Source organism: Pollachius pollachius (assembly GCF_949987615.1).
Source record: "Pollachius pollachius genome assembly, chromosome: 9".
Lineage (NCBI taxonomy): Eukaryota > Metazoa > Chordata > Actinopteri > Gadiformes > Gadidae > Pollachius > Pollachius pollachius.
Window position 1 is genome coordinate 1,764,676 of NC_136942.1, and position 24,843 is coordinate 1,789,518.

The 24,843-nt window shown below is 43.4% G+C and overlaps 2 protein-coding genes across 2 annotated transcripts in view; one reads left to right on the forward strand and one right to left on the reverse strand.

The window, feature by feature from the left end:
• Nucleotides 1-4,057: 4,057 nt before the first annotated feature.
• ccdc77 (coiled-coil domain containing 77) lies at nt 4,058-9,787 on the reverse strand. The gene is made up of 12 exons (XM_079742970.1): nt 9,606-9,787; nt 9,299-9,344; nt 8,795-8,981; nt 8,038-8,180; nt 7,787-7,883; nt 6,655-6,742; nt 6,304-6,392; nt 5,733-5,881; nt 5,137-5,413; nt 4,910-5,035; nt 4,645-4,797; nt 4,058-4,447 (listed from the first exon to the last, which is right to left on the reverse strand). The coding sequence occupies exons 2-12, from the start codon at nt 9,331-9,333 to the stop codon at nt 4,301-4,303; spliced, it is 1,491 nt and encodes a 496-aa protein (XP_079599096.1). The 5' UTR covers nt 9,334-9,344; nt 9,606-9,787; the 3' UTR covers nt 4,058-4,300.
• A 1,021-nt stretch (nt 9,788-10,808) lies between these two features.
• ush1c (Usher syndrome 1C) overlaps nt 10,809-24,843 on the forward strand; it is a gene marked incomplete at both ends in the record, with an annotated part of 22,857 nt that continues 8,822 nt past the window's right edge. The window contains 14 exon segments of the mRNA XM_079742759.1: nt 10,809-10,844; nt 12,881-12,948; nt 14,300-14,443; nt 15,644-15,782; nt 17,026-17,134; nt 17,279-17,303; nt 17,404-17,461; nt 18,101-18,289; nt 19,603-19,662; nt 20,223-20,279; nt 21,578-21,720; nt 23,085-23,150; nt 23,653-23,764; nt 23,766-23,796. Of these exon segments, the coding sequence (XP_079598885.1) occupies nt 10,809-10,844; nt 12,881-12,948; nt 14,300-14,443; nt 15,644-15,782; nt 17,026-17,134; nt 17,279-17,303; nt 17,404-17,461; nt 18,101-18,289; nt 19,603-19,662; nt 20,223-20,279; nt 21,578-21,720; nt 23,085-23,150; nt 23,653-23,764; nt 23,766-23,796 (1,237 nt within the window).

Genomic DNA, 24,843 nt, shown 5'->3' on the forward strand with positions numbered 1-24,843 from the left:
CTTCAAACAACTCAATAAATGTGTTTTGTACATCGGCTGTGAGTAGTCTGAGTAGCTGGGTCGCGTGAATGGGAGGGGTTTGGGAGTTGTAAGATTCTTGTAAACAAAGAAAGAGTACGGGCTGGCCAGCACTTTTTATTTGTAGAATGTAGCAGTTGTAGGATGAGATTCTATCGTTCACATTTCTACCACTATAAGTCCTTGTTGAATACAGATATGAGTCATTTAAAGCTACAAGCTAGTTAAGATGTTACACATTGCGACTTTAATAAAGTCCCAATTTGCTTTTTAAGAGGTCCGGTTGGGGGCATGTCAATCGGATACCCATGAGACAACAACCAGCTTCCGGGCAAATTACCCAGCTGTCATGTTATGTCATGACGGACCGGATGAATCAGTGCTCAACACTGGGCGCTCCTGCTAGTAGGTCTGCGTGAATCAGCCAACTACGCATGGATGTTTGATCTGAGTTTGGAAGCACGAAAATAGGGCCATCAATCAACATTCGCAGTTTGCACGATTACACTTGGAGGAAATCATTACAATGATTATAATGACGGTGATTATCGCCCATTGTAAGCAGCGGTGTCGTAATCATGGCCCGCACCACAGTCATTAGCATAATTACCAAAGCACATGCAGCTCCGGGGCAAGACTGTCCCAGCAATACTTCAATAAAGTTATAACCAGATTATAATCGAATTTGGCAAGATATAAAACGTCAGAATCTAATAAGTGAATGATTATAAATTAGAAATCAAGGTTAGAAATTGCTATAGCTGAACCTCTGGGGAGAGCCCCAGTGTAGCATGGACCTATTAATGTAAAGTGTAGCCAGTGTGTAGGCAGTGTAGCCCACCAAAAGATCTCGAGTGTGAAAAGGGGGTTCTCTTTATCAAAATGCTATTGTTGATATCCGTAGAGGAAAGACCAGCCACAATTTAGCAATAACCCATGAAAACTTGTTCATGTTATTCACACAACTGCATGGGGCTACACACACTCAAACCATTATTAGTCTTATTACAGGTAGACAGCGAAAAATGATTCTTATAATTAGAAAGGATCCAACATGAGAGCAGATTGTCTAGAAGCACTGCACCACCTGTGTAGTTAATATTCCATTAATTTAATCCTTAATCCTTGATCCTCAAAGGTAAGTCCTTTGGGATCAAGGTCTCATTTTAAATGGCGCCCTGAGCCCATACAAGAACACAAGTAAAAAAAAAGGAACCCAGCATAAATGAATACATAAGTAAATCAATAAGAATACGGTTCATAACATCAGGAGAAACCGCTACAGTCATCGGGTATGAAACAAATCTATTCAAATGTCCAATGTACCAGGGTGCACATCCTCTGCCCTTACTGAACACCATCCCATGCTTAAGGGGTATACCACTGAAAAGCATAGGCCCCTTAAGGTGTATGCCCCTTACCTTCTAATGGAAGGCAGAGCGACTGCCTCATGTAGGTTACAGGGATGGGTGCAGAAAAGATCAACAGTAATAAACATTCAGAATTGAAGTCCAGATCTCATAAAGCAGATGAAGAAGCATGCATCTGCTTTATGAGACAAATATACAATGTCTTTGTATAGGAAACATAGCTTAATTTCTTATTTATTTATTTTATCAGTTTCAATTGGATGTCTGAAATATTGTTTTTCATTAATAATTCAACCAAGAAATTTCAATTTGACTGCCATCCAGACTGAAATACTTTAGATCAAGGTCTACTCAAGTATTTGATCTGGATAAAAACATATCGGAGACTAAAACTAACTTAAGGTCAAGAAGTTCACAATACATGCAATGCTTTTTGCAGACTAGAAATATGTCTTCCTAGGAAAGGCGCTCATGAGTGTAATATTATCATGAGCATAGTAATGTACATTGCAAGTTTACATAGAAATACCATTGCAATTTAGAAACAAGGTAATAAACGAAGGACCTAAAATGGATCCCTGAGGGACTCCTTTAGTGACCGTTAACATACTTGAGCATTTTCGTTACGAGGCAAGTGTACTGATGTAACAAAAAAGTAATGGTCTACACTAGCAAACGCCTTTGACAAGTCTTTAAATAAGGCAACAAAGAACCACTTGCCATCAAGAGGATTAATTGAGTTATTGGAGACCGAGACATGTAGTTGAAATGGACCTGAAGTAAGATGTATAGGGGCTTAGTAGTAGAGTCTAGAAGACAGAGGGTTCACTCAGGAGTTCACTTGGGATTCAAGAACCTTAGCTAGACATTGGAAAAGGCTTAGAGAAGGGCGGTAATTATTTAGATCATTATAAACTCCATCCTTATGTAAAAAAAAGCCTGTGCGTTGGCACTTTTCAAGTTCTTCTGAATTATCTCTGAAAATAGGAACAGGTAAAAAATCTAAAAGGAAAGTGGTAGGTGCAGCTGGTCGCAACAGCCCAGAGTCCAAAAAACGGGCTCAAATTTATCAATTTACTAGGGCATCCTAGTACTTTCTGCTCTGTTACAGTTTGTCTCAATCGTTTAAACACGTTTTCTGAAACTATAGCTCAATTTCTCAAAACTGTAAACACAAACCTGAGAAGAGTTAATCATTTTGGCAAAGCTACACAAATTCTTCTCAAAACTGATTTTTTCCACTAAACAGTAAACACAGCTATCAAATGAATATCTCTTAGAGAGCATCAATTAAACACTGGTGTGATCAATTCAAAACACTTCCATCAAAATACTATACTAATACTATACATATGTTTTGGCTTTATGAGGCCATCTTACATATTCCAATGTATAAAATTGTTTAGAAATAGCTTTCTTTTTTAAAGATGCAATTAGGTGGTACATATAGTATAAAGACTGTTGCCATATTGTAATACAATACTGAAACAGATCTACATGTAAATCAGTGTGTAACCCACCTCTAATCCTGATCAGGCCAAAGGACCATATCTACAACACAGTAGAGCTCTTCGAGTCCTCTTTATTGTAATGCTCTGACACATGATTGAAGTGTTTTGCCAATTGAGTTTGAACAGGTGAGCAGTGAGTTAGATTTATTGGTAATTAGTTGTTGCGTTTTGAAGGCCAGTGGGATCCAGGTGAACCAAGTGTGCTAAATGATGAGAGAGTAGTGTATAGAGTTTAGCAGTCTGGAGTCTTGTAGTTGATACATGAGCTTCAAGTTTTCAGAATTGTGTGCATAGTTCCATTTTTTGTGTGTATACAATCGAGAAAAAGTGTAATGGAAGCAAAGGAAAACAAGGGCCTTCTTTAGGAACTACTGCCTCACAGTCTGGCCTTGGCAAAGGATCTTTAGTAACTACTGCAGCGGCATCCAGCCCAGAAGACTACATGAATCAAATATGTGGCCTGCAGAGATAAAATGGCAATTAAAAGGTTTGCATCTGCTCTCGAATTTATAGGACCAGTGTCTGTCCAAATATATGTAGGTAATAGTTTTCAAGAATTGCCTTGGGTCTCTGGCACTTTTCTGAAAGGAATTCTGCTGGAAGTTAGAATTCACATTCCTTGTCATAACGACGCAGTCATTTCACATTTCTTGAAGCGTCCCAGTAAATCAGATTTCATTGCTAATTTGTGAACCACAGAGTAAGACTGTTCCTCACTAAGGGTCGTATATGGTGCCTGCTGATTTGCAACATAAATTAATGCATTGGAAAATAAGTATATGGCCAGGTCTGGATCAGAGATGAGGGAGACTGTTTCAATCCCAGATGGGCGAAGATCATGTAAAAATCCTGGCTCAGTAATATGTTGATTTACTGAGTAAATCAACATATTTGTTGACTGCAGTCCAAAGGACACTAGTCACCAAAGTCTAGGGCGAAGACATCCCCTAGTTGGAGTGTGGAAGTATTGTTGGATGTAGCGCTTGGTTTATAAAAAATAAATCAACTATTTTTCAGAAGACACAAATGTCGCATCATTTATGTTTATTGATTTTGTCAAACTGAACCAAACTACTGTCACCATGAGTGAAACACATACCTACACACATACCATGTTAACTTAGCAATGGATATAAACCTGTGAAATAGAATGCCAGTACAGCATGTCCATCACTTAAGCTACAACCGGCATTGCACAAATTGATACAATTCTATTTATCTATATATCTATCTTCTAACATAGTGATGAATCTGATAGTTATAGTTTGATTATTAATACAAATAAATCATGAACAAAAAAACTTGTATTCAAAATAACTTTTATAAATAAATACATTTGTTGCAAATAAACAATGAAAAACATCTTGTCTTAAAAGTGACTCCAGTAAATCAAATCAAATCTCAGCAGAACCGGAGCTCGTTTTCTAGCCCAAAGATCTTGCGTTTTAGGGCCAGCAGTTCTTCCTGAACCTTCTTGGTGCGGGAATTAGTCTGCCTCACCTCGTGCAGAATGGCTAAGTCCTGGTTTGGGCCCACGCTCAGCGTCACCTGGTTGACAGGTAAAACACACATCACGCCACACACATTCATCTGGGACCTTCACTATATATTGTACCGTTTAATATCAAGCAAGCTTTGTGTGTTTTTGCTGCTTTATCAACAGTTATCCTGGAGAGTAGCGGCAATCCAAAGTGAACATACTGCTAGACATTAGAATGGAATAGAGAGGGCCTCATTACGCATACCTTAAGGAGCTGTGTCTCCACGTCTTTCAGTTTCCGTCTGAGGAGTTTGAGGTCTGCCTTGAAGCCCTCGGCCTCCATGGACCTCCTCTTCTCCAGGGTCTCGTATCGCTGAGTCATCAACTGCAGGCGTTTGGCCATCTTCTCCGACCGCTCCTGAGATTCGGTTTACAAGAACGAAGGAACATAATGTCAGAAGGGATGTCATCATTGTTTTGACTTTACAACCAAACCAAAGTCCAAAGTCCAACGTCTTAGTGGGCCTTACTTTGAATATCTCCCTGCCCACATCCCCCTCCTCCCTGATCTGGGACAGCTCTGTCTCCATGGTGATGCACTGCTCCCTGTACATCTCAGCTAGGCGGTGAGCTTGCTTCAGATCCTCCTGCAGGGCCTGAAGGGACCAATAGAGACCTCCTCATCTGTACTTTCCGCTCTTTGCTTTAGATTAACGCGTCATCCCAGTGTTGGTGTTGGCTCTGTTTGAGCACACACCTTGCGATCCTCCCGGAGGTTCTGCTGGGCCTGTGGTTCTGTGGTCTGGGGCCGCGGCAGGGATGAACCGAGGCCGCTGGCCTGGCGGGCCCGCCGCGCCCCGGCCTGGTCGTCCATCCCGGTGCGGGTCTTCCTCAGACGCTCCTGGCAGCCGTCCAGGTCCCTCAGCAGGTGGTCCTTCTCCGCCATCCAGCTCTTCTCGTGGCCCCGCGTCTCGAACTTGAGCTGGAGGAAGTCGCGCGTGCTCTCGTACAGGAGGTTCTGGGTTCGCTGCAGCCTTCACCACGGGAAGGGGGGGGGGGGGCGTTTAGACAGGAGAGGTGGAGAGGTAAGGGTCAGATTCTGACAAACCGTCAAAAGTGGGTCAAAGTTGGCCTTTCCCCGAGAGTAGAGATCAGAATGTAAGCCTCACGAACGACCATATTTGGTAACACAGAGAGCTAAAAGTCAATACAGTTTCTATGAAGTTTTCTTTTTAAATGTTTAAAATACATTCGACCTTGTACGTCTCAATCATTCCATCATCGTTTCCCTCAAGGTCGTGTTGAGCAACGTCGTGGAGCGCGCTGCCCCCATGAAGACCAAACTCCTCCTACTTGTCGGTCAGGTCTGCAATGCGCTGGCCGTCTCTCTGGTGCTGCACCTGGCCCTCGTCCACCTGGATCCTGCGGTCCTCCAGCAGAGCCTCTACCTGCTCTTTAGCCAGCCTGGCCTGCTCCTCCATCTGGGCCTGCAGCGCCTCCACCTGGACGGACCAGGTACAGTCCTCTGCATCAATGCTCAGTTAAGCCAAGACATCTCAGTTCTGTTTCTTTTACCTATAAATTATTAGTTTTTAGAGAAAATAAATGTTTTTATTGGGGATCATGTCACCACATCCAAGCATTTCATTCATCCAGTCATAACAGAGTGTGCAATTCTTTTATTGCGTGTTCATCTGAAGCATTCATCCACATTGCTTTCTGATCACTACTACAATTCCCACTCACTCTAGAGTGCTTGACTCAGGAAATGCATCCTTTCACTTTTTCTTCAATGTCTCTTATTGTCTTTGGTCATAGATATCATCTTGTACGCCCTATCCTTTAATAATCCCTTTACTTTATTATGAATTGTTTATTAGGTCCCTGACAAGACCATTCTGATATCACAGAGTCGAGACCGTACCTGCAGTAACAGGGTCTGGTTGTCCGACCTGCATTGCTCCAAGTTTTCCCCATTTCCACCATCCGATGATTTGGTTTTTCTGCTGCCCTCTGCGGCAGAAGAAGAAATAAAAGAAACCATCAGTGTAAAGGATAATTATATTTAAACCACCGTCCTATCCATCTGATTCAATCAAAACATAAAAGTAAACACTTACTAATACGAACATTATTTAAATGTAATGTATAACCTATCATTAGAATACTTTTTCTTCACCGGGTAGAGAAATGTGGATGAATTGCTTGAGCAAACATTTCCAAAGCCAAATGATGGCTAGCTATCAAATAAATGTGGATTCAAGAGACCCCAAACCTTTAGCTGAGCCAGGTCTCTTCTGAGCGGGCCTGAGGTTCAGATGGTCATCAGACCGGGCGTCAGGCCTCTTCTGAGGGATGGTGACCTTGAAATGAAGGTGATTCAGGTTCATATGCAGAGTGATCATCTTCAATGGAACATAACGATCAATATGTTACATTTCGTATCGTTTCAAATTATTAAAGAATATATTTACAGAATACACCTTCAAATAACCATGATGTGAAGATTAGATTCATACCTTGATTCACCTTATAGTTAAAAGGCATCATTTCATTACATTTACCAATACATGTCTCCAGAGTTGACAGGTGTGGGGGCGTGTCCTTTTAAATATATTCTTTTATATATTAAAGACACAACCAGGTTAACAAAACTTTTTTGAAGCACCCACATTGTTTAAATCATTGTTTGATGCTGTGCAAAGCGTAAAAAGCTGTTAACGGCAATGCATGTGAATTTCTTTTAGAAATTCATCCTTAAAAAGGTGCAATGTGTATGATCTAGTGGCATCTAGTGGTGAGGTTGTAGATTGCAACCAACTAAATGCCCCCAATCTGCCCTCCCTTTCAAAGGAGAAGCTATGGGGGCCCGTACTGGAATTGACCAACATTCCATTTACTGTACTGGAAAACCTACTATTCCAGTAGGTATTGGGCTTGAATGGCTCAGGAGGTAGATCAGGTTGACTGGCAACCGCTAGTTAATCTCTGGCTCCTCCTAGCCGAAGGTCGAGGTGTCCCTGACCGAGACAACTAACACTACCTGCCCCGACGAGCTGGCTGTAGCCTTGCATATAAATGCAGTTCATTTACATTGATGGGTATTCCAAAGTTATGTAATTGTCAACAGTCTCAAGCTGCCAGAATTCAAGTGAGGAGGTGCCTTGATAGATTTCTAATGAGTACTCTTTTAGTCAAATATGTAAACAAAAAGGAGCTCATTCTAAGTAAAAGAAAAGCAACCTTTTCATGTGATTAAACACTTATGAGTTTGTTCCGATAGATCCCGCTAAATTCTACATCGTCAACCTTTAAGACAGGAGGGACTCTGTTTTCATAACAACCTTCTTTAAAAAATAAAGAAAGAGAAAAACACAGATTGAATAATAACAATGTTGACAAAATACCTTATGCGGTGGTTCTCTGTGGAAGTACGTAATCTCTCCCACATCCGGACCCACCAGAGCCAACAGATGCTGGATCTTCTTCCTGTCCTCCAGCTCTCTGTTCACACCACAAGACAAGAACATCCACCCATCTGTTAACTGTTGATCCAACAGTTATCAGATGGGTGGATGTTCTTTTACAAGAGGATGCTTCAGGCGACCATCTTCTAGAAGAGATGTATGGGCTACCCCCCCCCCATCCCACCCCTCACCTGATCTTCAGCCGGTCGTTCTCTGAGTAGAGTCTGAGGGACTGTTCTCGCTCCTGGAACAGGTACACCTGCATGTCACTGAGGGCCTTCTGCAGCTCTGCGACCTCTCCTTCGCGCTGTCGCACCTCCCACTGTAGTTTATGCTGTGTGTGTGTGTGTGTGTGTGTGTGTGTGTGTGTGTGTGTGTGTGTGTGTGTGTGTGTGTTTAGGGGCAGAGATTGTCTGATCATACACAGGAAAGTGATGTCATACACATTTGAGTAGAAATCCCTCCACCCCGTCTATTTGATTCTCATACCAACCTAGAGAGAGCCCCTAAAGCCTGTGAGACGTCTCAACTACAGCCTGGATGATGGGTTAGAGCGTACTTATTTATTTTGGAACCGTGTTGGTGACAAAGATCTGCTGTGGGCCTTTAACTGGGAAATGTTTGGCAGACTACTCTCTCAATCTCCGACGCAGAAGCCTACTCTGGCGTAGAAGTCCAATATATATAATCGACCATTTATACAGGGTAGGATTCACCCTTCGTACCTGGACCTCATGTCTGTCTGTCTGTCTGTCTGTCTGTCTGGCTGGCTGTAGGATGCAACCCTGGCAGAGAGAGAGAGCCTGTGAGCCATACCTGGTCCTCATCCTCTGTCTGTCTGTCTGTCTGTCTGTAACCCTGGTAGGGAGAGAGCCTGTGAGCCGTACCTGGTCCTCATCCTCTGTGTCTGTCTGTAACCCTGGTAGGGAGAGAGCCTGTGAGCCGTACCTGGTCCTCCGCTATGCCCCGGTACTTCTCCAGCATCTGCAGCAGCGCCTCCTGCTCCCCGTCGAACTGGGTGATCTTCTGCCGGTAGAACTCCAGCAGCTCCCTGGAGGGCCGCAGCTGGGCCAGGCGCTCGCTGAGGGGGGGCAGCGGGGAGTCGGCATCCTGGCCCGGGGTACGAGCGCTGGATCTGAAACACCAGGCATACCGAATGGTCCTTGTTTTGTTTCTATGCAAATTTGGTTCCTTATGTTGAAAGGTGAATTATGAGTATTAAGTGACAGAGAGGGGAAAATAAGAAATAACATTAACTAAAAACCCTTTTTAATAGGCACATGCATACAGTGTTGTGAAATCTGATAACTTTTAACGTTTTAACAGCTCCTAATCAGGAATAAGTCAACGTTTTGGTTTGACCTGTATCACCGTACCAGTATGGAAGAGAATCGCGGATCACTAGACAGCACCTGTGGCCTACAGAATGGTTGAACACGGTAGTCTTCTTACCTATGCAAACCTGCATTTCTTGCAGGAGTCTGCATTCTGGGGGGTTCTGGAAAAAGGACAAAGTGTCAATCTGTCAAATTGTATACCTTTTGACGTTGATCATAACGGCGGTAGAAAGAATGAACAATACCCATGGAAAACCTATTAGTTATAGATTAGCTCTGCTTCTTTGCAATATCGCAGTCTATAGTCCGCCACTTGTTAAAAAAAAACCATAACTAATACAATATGGTCATATATAAAGCAATCAAACGAAACACGCATGTCAAAGTGATCAGCAGGTGGTGGAGCACGTTTCATTGTTTACCTTTAATCCTCCGTTGGCTTGGATTGGGCGCCAGCTGACGCGGGTCTTTCAAAAGTACAGCACAACCAACCAAGCATCCGGGTATAAAGACAGTAAATGTACTTATTTAGGGAGGTTTGATATCAAATATAGTTTAAGCTATTTAACGTCGTTTGTTTTAAAAGTACCATCAGAAGAGGGTTCGTTTATTTCCATGTTTGCTGTCCTTTAACAATACGAGTAACGTTAAACGTTCGGTCAAACCACGGATTGCGACTCTCAAGTTAATTCTGTAACACGTGGGTTCAGCAATGTTTAAGGTGTACATAAATGTTAAGTAATCCTTTGCATTCAACACATATTCATTTATAACCTCGCAAAGTACTTTACAATGTTGTTGTTATCAATAATTAAACCCCGGAAATGTACGACTGTGTGAATTCTTCTTCTTCGCCTCTTTAATTATGGAGAACTCATCGCCCTCTATCGGTGGTAGGTGGTCGATTATAATGTCCGCGTTCACTTTGAGATAAAAGTATTGTATTCATAGACTAGACCTATTGTGATTATTACTGAATTAAACTGTCTGAAAATAAACAGATTGTACTTTCACCGTGAGAATGATGGCATGCTTTTGCATTCAAAATCTGCTCATTTTATTTTTTTATTGAACTCTTAGAGCTTTCAGGGACATTTAATTAAATCGGGGAAATTTCTGAGATGAAGAGACCAGAGAGGTTATCCTCGTCACTATCGCGCCATCCTGTGACTGTTACTGCAGGTAGTCTATATTCCGTGAAAGCTGAGAGAGGATCATGAATTGAAGCGTTATGCCGGTCTACCGGGACGTCATTTCCGTACTCACCTGAGCTGCGTTTTGTAGGCTAGGTCAGTTAATAGTCCCCCGAGCGAGAACAATAGGAACATGAAAAAAATAAAAACAACAACGACGACAACAAGGAGAATAAATATGGACTTTTGGAGAAACATTATACAAATCAATATCGAAAATATATAAGCTAACAGGGATATCCCTCCTTCAGAACTCCCCCTCTCTTGCCTCTCGCTGTAACTTAGAGGTCCGCCCTCTCTCTGGCCAATAACGGTTATATGGAGCATCCCGTCTCAAGCGTTCCGTCGTGAGACGGGAACGTCTGGGAACGAGGTTATATTCGTCGAGCGGTGACCAATATCATATCAGACGACAACTCCATTTTCTCAATTATGGAGCGTAAAGTTGCCCGCGAATTTAGACACAAGGTAAGGAAAAGATGACTAATGTTGACCACCTCTCAGATAGTTTACTTTACAAATAATAATATTTTTTATAACCTGTCAGAAAAGCATTTGCGGTGAAGTATCGTTGTTCAATGTGTTGACGAATTAGCCTATTACTGAACTACTTCAAAATTGAAATACGCTGTATTTCCTAGGCTAATTTTATCGACATCTATTGTATTTAGTTAGAATTACATTAACGGGTTTATCTAAGTTATTGAAGTGGAGTTGGATTGCTTGTATTTGTTTTGCGCTATGCGCGTCATCCAATGAGTAAGTTATAACCTTAAACGCTATAGGCTACAGTAGGCTATAATTCATGTTTCGCAAGATCTAAAGGATGATTATCGGCGGGTTTAGCTTATAATCAGCGCTCAACCCTTCACCCATGTAAGCCAATAAATAAAACTCCCAGTACAACGGCTAAAGAAAAAGATAGAAATACATCAATGTTTGAGCAAAAAAGTGGCACCAAGGCCCACCCAACTTAATACAAAACAAGGTAGCCTGGTGTTAAGGCCCATGCGAGGTGAAGGAGGCTCTGCTACATGAAAACCACAACGCTGGACAGTAACATGATCTGTTGTATGTAGGCCTGCCGCCATCTGTGTACTGCACAGGGAGGCTCCCATGTCTAAGCAGCAGGCTGCCTCAGAAGGACATTAGGCATTTTATAATTGGGAATTCATCACGGACAGGAAAAGATGGGGCAATGGACGGGGTCAGTTGAGCTGAAGTGATTGCACTATTCATAATAGACGTTGGCTGCCCTGGTTTGTGCAGCTCCTGCGGAACCGGCATTGTGTGTTCCAGGGCAATCCGTTTTTCTAATAGGCCTATTAGGTAAAATATGCGTGATAGAATACATTGAAATTCCTTACTCGTTATTTTTTCAACAAACTAAGTTTTGTATTAATTGTTCATCCCTGGAATAACTTCTGACTTATAAATTAAAACCAAAGTAGACAAAAAATATTGTTGCCATGTGAAATATAAGAATGATTTTGTCGTAGGACTGGTATCTGTGGGACTGGTTGCCTTGTCAGTTTATGGTGTCAAAGTCTGCGTCTCGTTGGTGGCCTGACCTTCAGACTCTTATGCCTCATCGGACTGACCGAAACATTTATGACATCCATAAAGCATAGGAAAACCTCCTAAAATTGCCTCCCTTTATTACCATCAAGAAGCAGGGCTGCATTGCTCTTGTGATACTTCCTTTTCCGAAGGCTGACTCATTTCACTCCTCAATAGCCCTTCCTTTAAAGACCTTTGCAGTCATGCTACTATCAAGTGTGTGGGAGCAGCGGCGTATCGATTAAAGGTCCTTTATCAGCTCCAAACGAAAACAAATGAATGTTCAGTGGCGGGTAGCCTACCTGGGAGATGTAAGGCGACACCAGTGACCATGCTAACATAGGCCAGCCACTAGTACGCCCCTGTTTCCCTCTCCTTAGTCTGCTGGGCCATCCCTGACCCCTATTTAGGTTAATGAGCTCCATCACCGTAGCAGGACCAACTCACTCCAAAACTGAGGGCAGATACAGCATCAGCGCCAAGACTTTTAACAACCGGCTGGGATATTTGGACACGGGGCATATTCGATACACAGCTTTGGACAGCGTTTACCTTTCACCCTTTCCTGACCTAAAAGAGACAAATGTGCTACATCATCGATTGGCCCAAACGCTTCCTTAAAATCATTCTGCAGCATTTCAGCCGAAATCAGGTTTGTTTGACTAGAGGTACAGAAGTTTGCACGCCGTACGCTTACACACACAGACACACTCACGCATATGCACACACACTCACAAATACACACGCACGCATTTACCCCACACACACACACACACATTTAAGTGGTGTGTGTAGACACACCAGAGGTTTGTGTTTAAGAAATATCTTCTCCGTTCTCTCTGCTGTCAGCTTATAGTTCTGCCTTTTTACGATGTATAAAATGACATCCTGCGTGTATTAAGTGATAATTGTGTGTGTGTGTGTGTGTGTGTGTGTGTGTGCAGGTAGAGCTGCTGATTGAGAATGAAGCAGAGAAGGACTACCTTTACGATGTCCTCCGGATGTATCACCAGTGAGTAACGTGTTTGTGTGTGTGTGTGTGTGTGTGTGTGTGTGTGTGTGTGTGTGTGTGTGTGTGTGTGTGTGCGCGCAAACCCCAGCATGGACGTTCACTGGCATCCCTGCTCTCAAATATAAATTTCAATAATTTCAATTTAATCACTTGCAGCAGCAAATACGTTTTGTCATCTGTGCTAGGCGTTTTTTTTAGTAACTAATTAAAAGCCATTAATTAAAAGCCCTGTTCTAATGCAAAAAAAAATGCAGTAGGAAGTTTGTCGACTCACTTGAATGGGCCAAATTGATTCCCGCTGACATGCCAGTGAGCTGCCGTGGAACTCAAAGGGGCAGTGTTCAGGGTGGGACACCTGTGAGCGCTGGGGTGACCAAATTTTCCAGTTATCATTGTGGAAAGCCATTGCTCTGTGACTGTGTTGCTTAAGCCTCTGATCAGTTTCCACCGGCCTTTGTCAGGCCTGGGCAGTTCCTCACAAAAGCCCTCTTTGCTTCTCCCCCAGGGGGACTGAAATGTCACCTGTTAATTATTTAAACAACGGGCCAGGTGGTCAGATTTGATGCTGTAGCAGTACCTGCCATTTTACCTTGCGTGCCCAAGAAGTCAGCCCATTGTATTGTCTTTTGTGCACATTCACGAACAGAATCAAATATTTATAATATTGGAAATGATATTGCCGGTCATGCCTTAATCATTATGATTTTCCTTGCTGGCATTACTGTATAAATAGCTAACTAGTGTTTCCCCCAGTGCTTTATAGTTAAGGCGGCCACCTTAACAACACACACCTGCCACCTTCGCTGGCCATAGTTGTCCCCCCTCCCCAAAAAAAAGAAATAGGCATAGGGTGAAAATGATGTGATGATATGATAGGAATATGTATGACAGTAATGCCAACATGTCATCAGTAGCATTGCATTCAAACCAGCAGGAAAGCTCAAAACAATCATGGTGCAAAGGACTGATGTTGGTCATCTTTATAGGCAATGTCAATCAGAGGTTGCTAGTTGGATTCCTGGGTCCGCCTGGCCGAATGATGCAGTGTTTCTGTGCAAGGCAGCCAACCCTGGCTGCTTTCAAATGGCTAATCCATCAACAGTTGATGTTACGCACACCCAAGCTCTGGATGTGACAGGGAAATTAAAACCTTAAACCATGAAATCATGACTAAGTGCTGCTGAATCGCTGCAGAATTGATGATGTTATTGTTTCCTCTAGAGTCTAGATGGTAGTTTGAGTTAGACTTCAGTGCACCAACATTAGACCTATACAGCCTAGAGTTCCATTCTTGGTTATCAGGGGTAAAGAGGCCTTGTATAACAGGCGTCTACCTCGGATAACCTCTCAGGTCGATGGATCTGCCCGTGCTGGTGGGGGACCTGAAGCTGGTGATCAATGAGCCTAAGCGACTGCCTCTGTTCGACTCCATCCGGCCCCTCATCCCCCTCAAACACCAGGTGGAGTACGACATGCTGACGCCCAAAAAGTCCCGGTCAGTACCTTCGTCGCTCCGCCTTAAAAGTTGCATCAGCGATGCTAGGCCGAAACATAAATGATCCCATTCATCTGATCTTTCCTCACGGTCCGCTAGCTGCCCGCCCCATAAGCAGGCCTTCAACAAAACGTGTCTCTGTAGGCAGCCTACGCTCCGAGATCGTACCCAAAAACAAATGGTACTACCAACCACTCAAAACCAAAATAAAAAGTATTCCAACCAATCACCGACAAGGGGCGGGTGTTGAGGGGTTTTGCGCTGCGTTCATGACAGGTTTTTACTGGATGCACGAGACACGGAAGGGAGGGGCGAGCGGACTCTGTTGGTTTGGGATCTCGCTTCAAACACCAACAAGAGACGTCACCCAACATCGCTGATACAACCTTTAAGTCTGCAATTTTGCTTTACCACATGGGACATGATGCAATATATCTAACAATGTTAAACAATATAAAACCACACTTTTTAAATTTAAATTGGTGTCCTCATTTTATTACCTGTGTCATTTATAATTATTATTTATAAATAACACAATTTCCAGTGTAGAAGTGTGAAATACGATACTGTTTGGTCGTCAAAGGTTTTCAATCCAGTACTGCAATATGATATTTCACAATATTGCAGCATATTGATAGCACAATTGATTGATGCATTATTTACTCCCAAAAGGGATTTTTTTTTTTAAACCTAACCTCCATTTTTTGACAGATATTTTTATCGTCCTTTTTCAATTACAATACATAAGACACAACACAAAACAAGACAAGGCACATTAAAAAATAGCAAAAGGCACTTGAAGAGGTTTCAAATATGCAGATAATAGTGATACATTCTGCTGGTGTGGTATCTGACTATCTTTCATCATGGCTTAAAAGGAGAAGAAAGGAGTGACACTATTGAAGAACAAATACGTACATGTACAAATGAGCACAGCTTGTATTGTACCCCTCATATACAATGCTCCCATATTATGTAATGTGTTCTTATTGAGAGAAGTAAAAACGAAACAGTAGATTACAGAGCTGTAAAGAGATCCTGCCCCTCCAGGAATTCAGTAAATGAGCCCCAAGGTTTTACAAAAGTGTTATGCTTTAACAACAATTGTAAGTTTCTCTAGAGACCCCTAACCTGTGAACATTTGAATCCCATGCGCTGCGTCCCCCCCGCAACATGTCTCTGCGTGTTACCGGGGAGCAGGAAGCTGAAGGAGGTGCGTCTGAACCGGACCCATCCGGACGGCCTGGGCCTGAGTGTCAGAGGAGGCCTGGAGTTCGGGAGCGGACTCTTCATATCCCAGATTGTCAAGGACGGCCAGGCCGGGAATGTGGGCCTCCAGGTCTGTAGTCCGCAGCCATCCGTCATGGAAAACCTCAGACGTTTTGGATTAAACATGGTTTTTCTCTTAGTCAATCTGATATTAAGATGCTACATTTTACACATTGGAAAGTTAAATTTGACTTATGATTGTAGCAAATTAACCTTTTGGTGAAGTCAGGGACTACAGAAACCATTTAAATGATCTCCTAAGATGAACTTTTTCAATGAATGACTTGATTATAGCATGGACGTTGTCTCAATTTAGTGCCATTAAGGAGGTTGTTGAAGCTGAAATGTGTTGTGGGGTAATAACTGGGAAACATTGAAAACACATAACAAGATATTGTTTTAGAGTACATCAATATGCATTATTGGTTATTAAAATTTAATCTAAACCTACCTCTGACAACAGTACAGTTTATACATAACGCCCTGGTGAAAGAATGCTGCCCTATACATCAACTCATAATTGATATGATATAATATGGATAAAAAAACATAATCTACCCCAAAGGCCAAATAAAATTGCCATTAGCAATGATTGAGAGATCTAGCTGTGGCCACACTGACAACAATACCACTAATGTCCAGTAGATGAGGCAAGTGATCTGTGACATAAACTAATGTTGGTGCTTCTGTGAGGCTTATACTACCTTTATAATGACTTTCAAGGTCAGACAAACTACTTACTAAGACTGTTGAACTGCTAAACACCTCCTGATTATACACTGATTAACTGCACTTATGCACTTTAATGTCTAGGACCCCGACTGCTGACGTGATATGCATTTGCACTTTGACTTTATCAGCTTACTTACAAGGAACCTACTGCTGCACTTGTACTCATTAATACACTGCTTATCTTCTTTAAATATCTTATTTTAATATGTATTTTTGTATCTTAGTTTGTCTTTATTTATATTAATAGTTGATTTGAAGTTAAACAAACTCTAGGGTTTTAGGTAGCACACTGTGACCTGAGTACTGTATTTTGTTTTTCATGTAAATGTTAAATAACAATTAAAGCATCCTTGATCCTCCTTGATCCTTGATCCTACCAGCTTGACTAGGAAAGGTGTAACTGAAATATGTAATTAAGGTAGCACGGACTCGTGTACTTCTGGAAGGCCTGCACTACATTTCAACCATTTGTACAACAAAAAAAAATTGACAGGTTAATAAGCTGTCTTGGCCGACTGTTTTGAATGTACACATGAAAAAATGTGTTTGAGTGACCGACTTCTTGGTGTGTTCTGTGTCAGATCGGGGATGAGATCGTTCGCATCAACGGATACTCCATCTCCTCCTGTATCCACGAGGAGGTCATCAACCTGATTAAGACCAAGAAGACTGTGTCGCTCAAAGTCAGGCGTAGGTCACCAACTCCATGCCGTTGCCTCTTCCGTAGCCAAAAGCTATCAACTACCAACGTACTCATTCAGTCGTTAGGCAGCGGAACATTTCTTGAAATTCATCCAACTAAGCATCCTGACATGTTATTTTGTTTGTTTTCAGATGTGGGCATGATCCCGCTGAAGGGGTAATAAACATTTATCTCCATACGTAGCGTAAGAAAAATACGTATTTGACACAGCGGTAACTAGGAAACGTATATAACCTCTTGTTTCCCTCCTGGGCAGGTCGTCAGCTGAGCCCCTTAAATGGCAGTTTGTGGACCAGTTTGTGTCTGAGTCAGGGGTGAGTCTGGGACCTCTGCCTGTAACCACACCGATTGCTGCATCCATATTAACTCAAGGGGCGCATCGGGAAGAGATGTGTGTCAGAACCCTGGGCAGAAACGAGGGAGTTGTCAATATGATGCACGCAGAAGTATCGCTGATTTTAGAATTTACATTTTTTATGTTTTTTCCCCTGTTTTTTCAGGTGCATTTTTAAATAATAATAATAATAAGAAATGTATTAACTTAAACCGGTATTGAAGATTATTTGGAGTAAAGCCTACATTATCATTATTATATTATATAATAATGATATTAATATTTAAAATAATAATAATAATAATAATAATTATACATTGTATTTTTATTATTAGTGTTACTATTATCAATGTAGTGGTAATATGTTTTCTCTCTCTCTCCCTCTCTCTGTCTCTCTCTCTGTCTCTCTCTCTGTCTCTCTGTCTCTCTCTCCCCTCTGTCTCTCTCTGTCTCTCTCTCTCTCTCTCTCTCTCTCTCTCTCTCTCTCTCTCTCTCTCTCTCTCTCCTCTCTCTCTCTCTCTCTCTCTCTCTCTCTCTCTCTCTCTCTCTCTCTCTCTCTCTCTCTCTCTCTCTCTCTCTCTCTCTCTCTCTCTCTCTCTCTCCTCGGTGCCTCCACCAGGAGAAGAAGACCAGTGTGGCTGGCCTGGCCTCTATGGGCGGGCGGGAGATCAAGGAGAAGAAGGTGTTCTTCAACCTGGTGGGAACCATCGGGATGGGCATCAGCATCTCCAGTGGGCCCACCCAGAAGCCCGGCATCTACATCAGCAACGTCAAGGCCGGCTCCGTCTCCGCTGAAGTGGGACTAGAGGTAACCGCTAGTGACCGACCGATATATCGGCTGGCCGATATTATCTTCCGATATTTGTGTTTTTTACGTGTATCTGCATCGGCCGATTTATTTTTGCTGATTTTTTTTATTATTATTATTTTTTTCTGGCATGATTTACAGACAAGTTCAATAAATGTTCCTTTTTTAAATTGAGACTTGTTATCATCATTGTGTATTTTTTATGATGTAAATTGAGGGAGCAAAAGCAGTGTCGGCTCCAAATATCGGCTCAAGAAAATCGGTATCGGTCATCGGCTAGGGCTGATGAAAACAAATCGGTATCGGTCCCTAGTAACCACATCATCTTTGAGCTGATTCTTATTCCTATCGATTACATTATGAAACAACGTCACCTTCTGTGAGGTTTTCCACCTTACAAAAAACAACTGCTATATTTAAGTACTGTTTATTTAGTCATGCAGAAAAGCTCCTCTTAAAGATCTATAGGACTGTGGTACGTTTCCTTAAAGCATCGGTCTCGAGCCGTCCAGAGGCAGATTTAAGAGGGGGAAAGCACCGGAGTAATCTGTCTCTGCTGGCTGAAGCGCAGCACAGCTCGGACCATGTTTATAGTCGTTCACAGGCTGGAAGTCAGCTGTCAGATTTTGGCATAGTTTGGCCGGCGAGCCATCTTAAAGGATGTGGGGCTTACCCTTAATGGATTTTAAGACATTAATATGAGTCACTTCTCTGGGTTGCTGCTCTGGAGGGAACACTAATGTGCCGTCTGGCGCAGTATGGTTCTCAGCTGTCTCTGAGCGGTCAGCATCATTAATCAAGTCATTAGCCTCAGAGAGGGGTCAGGTTATCAGGCCGGCCTCCCGCTTGCATTGGCTATGGTCAGAGATGGCACATTCCTGGTAATATGTGTACTATGTGCAAGCTTACCCGGCAATTTAGCTATTTTCTGATTCTAAAGCATATAATTATGTATTATATATGTATTGAAGTGTTTCATGATCAATCTGAAGTAAATTTCAGATTGAAAGGAAATGTATGTGAATAAACAAGCAACTTATCCAATCAATGGCTATATGGAGTTTACGATGGTATCCACTCAACACGGTTTGGCATTTACGATCTCGTCCATTTAACAGCTTTCGGTGTCTACGTTTTTATCCCTTCAACGGCGTTTGGAGTTTACGATCTCATTCAGTCAACGGCGTTTGGTGTTTGAAAACGTATTGAATCAAATGGGTTTGGTGCTCTCAAACGTATCCATTCGAAGGGGTTTGGCGTTTACGAGCTGTAGAATATTCATGTGTGGTGTCTATCATCCCCTCTCCTTGTAGATGGGGGACCAGATCGTGGAGGTGAACAGTGTGGATTTCACAAATCTGGACCACAAAGAGGTGAGAGTTTATTACTAGTTGTGCCAACTAAAGCAATAATTAGGAAATAAATTAGGGGGCATCAAAAATGAACCAGTGACTGAAAGTGTAGGTGAAGTAAATCTAGCATAGAACAAGTATAAAGGAGGATTCAGATCATTTACCTGTAAAACTACCTTTATAAATATTTATCTTGCATTAATTTCCACTGTAGATGGTCAAATATTACACTTAAGCCTGGCTGTACTTGATATCTCTGTTTGACACAGATAGCTGTTAAATCAATACTTTCTTCAATGGGAGGCAGAATTTCCAGAATTTAAAACCATTTGGTTTTCATGTTTTTCAAAGCACCAGATGTAAATCCAGATTAATGGAGGTAATGAAAGTAATAGCAGCAATGAGTCTCATGAATGTACTAGATGTAATGGATGTAATAGATGTAATGAAACGAAAAGATGTTACTGATGTATTATTGTGTATCTGCTGGTGTTACTGATGGATTGGTGTGTATCTGCTGGTGTTACTGATGGATTGGTGTGTATCTGCTGGTGTTACTGATGGATTGGTGTGTTCTGTAGGCTGTGAAGGTTCTGAAGAGCAGCAGAAGTCTGACCATCACCGTTCTGACGGGGGCGGTAAGCACCACCCCCCACCCTCTGCACCTCCATTACACTGATTATTATATATACATTATTAAGAACGTTCCCAGACTCTGCTGAAATGGGGAGAATTCCAAGTAAACAATCCAAAATGGTTGCCCTTACTCTGGGGTGATTTTTGGGTTGATTGATTTACAGGTCAACATTGTAGACAGGGAGAAGATCAACCTTGAAGGGGTTAAAACCTTAAAAAAACAGCAGGCACATCGGATTTATATTCCCCTGGTGAACAGATGAATGTGTCTTTCTCAGAAAGCTTCCTGGCTGTCCGTCTGAAAGGAACATGAACCATTTTCTCTACTGCCCACTGACACTTGTCTCGCCGGGGGGGGGTGACCAGCTTCTCTCCCAATTTTAAAGTGAATCTGACCACTGACTTCAGGCTAATCACTAACGATGCGTGACATGTGTGCAATGAGGGGTAAACAGCCCTAATGAACATGCCTGCATACAAATCACGCTGCAAAGTCTTTTTTTTATTACTGAGTGACAACCCTGAAATGCATACCGTTGGAGGGAAGCATAAAATAAGCTTGTGATAGGTATCCATTTCATTGTTATTGCAGGGTCAGTGTCTACCTGGCTCAGCAGTAATACAATGTGGGACTACATGGGTGAGGGAGAGATTATAGGGATCTCTCTCTGTATTAAACTCATTCCCGTCTACATGTCTGCTTCCTGTCTACCACGGGTCTGGCCTGGCTCCGCCCGCCTACGTACTGCCGCTCAAGTTTCCTTCAGTACTACGTCTGGGTTTGCGGTATAATCGCGGGTTTTATATAAACGTTGAGGTCATGCGCTAGTTTAGGGTTGTAGTCGAACGCTAGCGATTGGTTATGGCAGATCCAGAGTGGCACCGGGCAGATCCAATAGATTTGAACTCCAACAGACACCCGCCTTCAAGGGAGTTAATGGAGAGATGAAATGAAGAATGAGAGTCTGGTAGAACCAGGCTAGTCTGGTTCTACCTCTGATCTACTTCCTGCCTGATCCCTGCCTACTTACTGTGGTCCACTTCCTGCCTAATCCCTGCCTGCTGCCTGTGGTCTACTTCCTGTGGTCCACTTCCTGCGGTCTACTTCCTGCGGTCTACTTCCTGTGGTCCACTTCCTGCCTAATCCCTGCCTGCTGCCTGTGGTCCACTTCCTGCCTGCTGCCTGCCTACTTCCTGTGGTCCACTTCCTGCCTGATCCCTGCCTGCTGCCTGTGGTCCACTTCCTGCCTGATCCCTGCCTACTTCCTGTGGTCTACTTCCTGTGGTGCACTTCCTGCAGGGCCGGGAGCTGTTCATGTCGGACGAGGAGCGGCTGGCGGCGGAGGCGCGCCGGGAGCTGGACCGCCAGGAGCTCATGCAGCAGAAGAGGGTTGCCATGGAGACCAACAAGATCGTCAAAGAGCAGCAGGAGAAGGAACGACAGTGAGTCGACGCCCTCCATCCCTCCCTGGTTTAGAGCCCTGGACTTCGTTTAGACCAGGCACTAAGGCCCCATCCACACGGGCGAAAGCGATATTTCTCCCTCCGTTTTCCTTTGATGCGTTTCAGGAATATCTCCGTAGAGACGGACGCATTGCAAAAACGCGTCGAGCCGTAGAACATATACACTGTAGTACATATTCAAGGCCACTGTGTGGCGCTGGTTCTCCACAAAAAAAAAGTGGAGTGGAGAAGAAAACTTTTTAATGTACAGTTACTAATTCAATTTACCAAGGGGCTGTATTTAAAGCTACAAAATAATCCAAAAAAAAAATAAAAATCCGGCGTCCACACGAATCCGAACACGAAAACTCATAGGATCTTTTTTTTCTTATCCACCCTGAGACCTGGTTTCAGAAAAGTATGTTTTCATGCACCACTGGACGGTCAGCCCAAACGCACAAGACGTATGCGTTTTCACCCAAAAACGTATGGGGGGTATGTGGCTCAGGAGGTAGACCGGGTTGGTTGGTATCCGCAAGGTCTCTACTTCGATCCCCGGCAATATTTTAAAGCGCTTTGGGTGGCCACTGGTTACAAAATTAAAGAAACTCTATTTAAATGCAGTTCATTTACCATTTACCATGAAAAATATCAAATAGGAAAGGTATCTCAGTAAAGGCCATGATTTGTTTAGTTGTTTACGAAAATTCTGTTTCACTGGCCCATATATCCACATACTTCCTTTGAAAAGCGGGCTGTTGTCTGAGATAAGACAGTAATGCTTCCTTCTAGTGTTGTGGAAAGTCCCGGGCTGCAACATCCACCCAGTTTATTGGACTCTGGACGTCATCAGTCCTATCCGGAGATCTAATTTCCGGACTAATGACATCAATGGTTCAACTATTCTTGGAATCTTTCCCTGAACCTTGGCTAAGGTTCACTTCTCACCAAATAGGATGTCAATGATTTCTGAATCTCAGTCTATTCACACAGGTGAAAGGGGAGGAATTGGCCTACAGTCGAAAATGTAATGCAAAAGTACACATAACTAAAATAAAATATATAATATATAACACAATATATATAGGTAATATTGAAGTATTGTATAAGAAAACGTCAGATTCTCCCATAGGGAATCACAGCATGTTTGGTTGCGTCTGCACATTATATTTCTTAAAAAATCATCTTTTAGTATCTATCGCTGGTTCATGGGTCTTGCCAGCCCCCCCCTCCATCTTAGCCCTCTTTGATATTCATGACCTATTCTACAGATGCATGTGTTTTATGCGGGGCCATGACAGGTCAGTGAATCCAGTGCTCATTGTATCCATGTTAACTGGTGTCCTGGCTGTCCTATTTAACAGGAGGAAGATGGAGATTGCTCAGAAGGCTGCAGAGGAAGAGGAGCGCTATCGGAAAGAGATGGATCAGTGTGTACACCATTCATCCTGTTATTATTCAAGGCCGGGCTGATAAGCTTCGTAGACGCATGCATCGACAGGGCAGATATATTTGACGCAGAGCCCGGGGAGTTTATAGAAAATGTGTTTTCATTTGATATACCTCAATTTCAAGGACCCCCCCGCTGTCTTGTTTCAACTGCTCTCTCCATCCTTCTCTCTCTATCTATCTATCTCCCTCTCCGCTCCCTCTCTCTCTCTCTCCCTCTCTCCCTCTCCCCCTCTCTCTATCCCCCTCTCTCTATCTCTCCGCTCTCTCTCCCTCTCTCCTCTCTCTCTCTCTCTCCTTCTCCCTCTCTCTCTCTCTCCCTCTCTCTCTCTCTCTCCCTCTCTCTCTCCCCCTCTCTCTCCCTCCTCTCTCTCTCAATCTCTCTCTCTCTCTCTCTCCCCCTCTCTCTCTCTCCCCCTCTCTCTCTCTCTCCCTCTCTCTCTCCCCCTCTCTCCCCCTCTCTCTACCTCTCATAACCTTCAGGATTGAGGCAGCAGAGAAGAAGCACAACAAGGACTGGGAGGAGGACTGGGGAGCCAAGGAGAGGTCCCAGAGCCCCAAGAAGGGCCGAAAGAGCCCCTCCCCCGACAGGAAGGGGCTCTCCTACCCCCAAGGCCAAGAGCTCACGTAAGGAGCCCGGTCCGTCTGTCCGTCCGTCTCCCTGGGTGCTGTGTGGCGTGGTTGTGTGTTGCGGTTGTGTACATTGTGTTCCTCTTTACTTTCCCCTGCCTTCAGCAGCAGCCAACAATCAACTGTTAGGGTTAACAACACAACAACGCACACAGGGAAGCGTAGACATAAAGTGCATGACACGTCGCGTCATCATAAACAAAAGGCACAGAGGGGTAGAAATCCACACACTTATTTTTCATATTATGCTGTTGTCGTTGTCGGTCCCTTTCTCATATAACACACATCTGGACTGCGGTAAAGTCCTTTGAGGCGTCGCTAAATGCATAGTGGCATGGTGACCTATATCCTCTGTGTGACTTTGTTCTTTCTCCTCTCTGTCCTTTGCATGACCTTCTCTTTTCCTCCGTGGTGTGCGGTGCTCCTCCATTTCTGTGTTGACCTTGAAGCCGATGGAGAGATGAAGATGAAGAGGAGGAGGAGGAGGAGGGAGGAGGAGGAGGAAGAGGAGAAGGGAGGAGAGAGGAGGAGGAGGAGGAGGAAGTGAGTCCAGAGCATGGGAACTAGCGCCCTCCATCCTCCATCGTCTTGGGTGTTGATTTAAAGCGGTTCCTCACAAACACACCTGCAGACCCGAACACGCCGGTCGACCCGTAGACTACCTCCTGGTCTCGGTATCATTTTGCTGTTCAAGTGGTTTAGGTTTGATCAGTCTAGATGTCCTTTGACGACCTTAATGCACGGAAAGATACCTGTGTTGGTACAGCCGCAGTGCTGCTCTTCATGTTATTACCAGTCCCTGTATGTTCCCCATTAGTTGGGGGAAAACACTCCTTGCTTGCACAGGAGTGTAGACTCCCAGGAGACTCCCTGCAGACTCCCAGGATGTACGGCTACCATCGTGTGCTAGAGATCATCTGGGATCGTCCATGAGGATGTGCAGGAGTCTGTGTGATAAGGAGGTTCTGCGTGAACATCACGGTTCTGCGCTATCTTGTCCCCTAAACAGAGCTGACACTGGTCTCTCTCAGGTTGGCCTGAAAG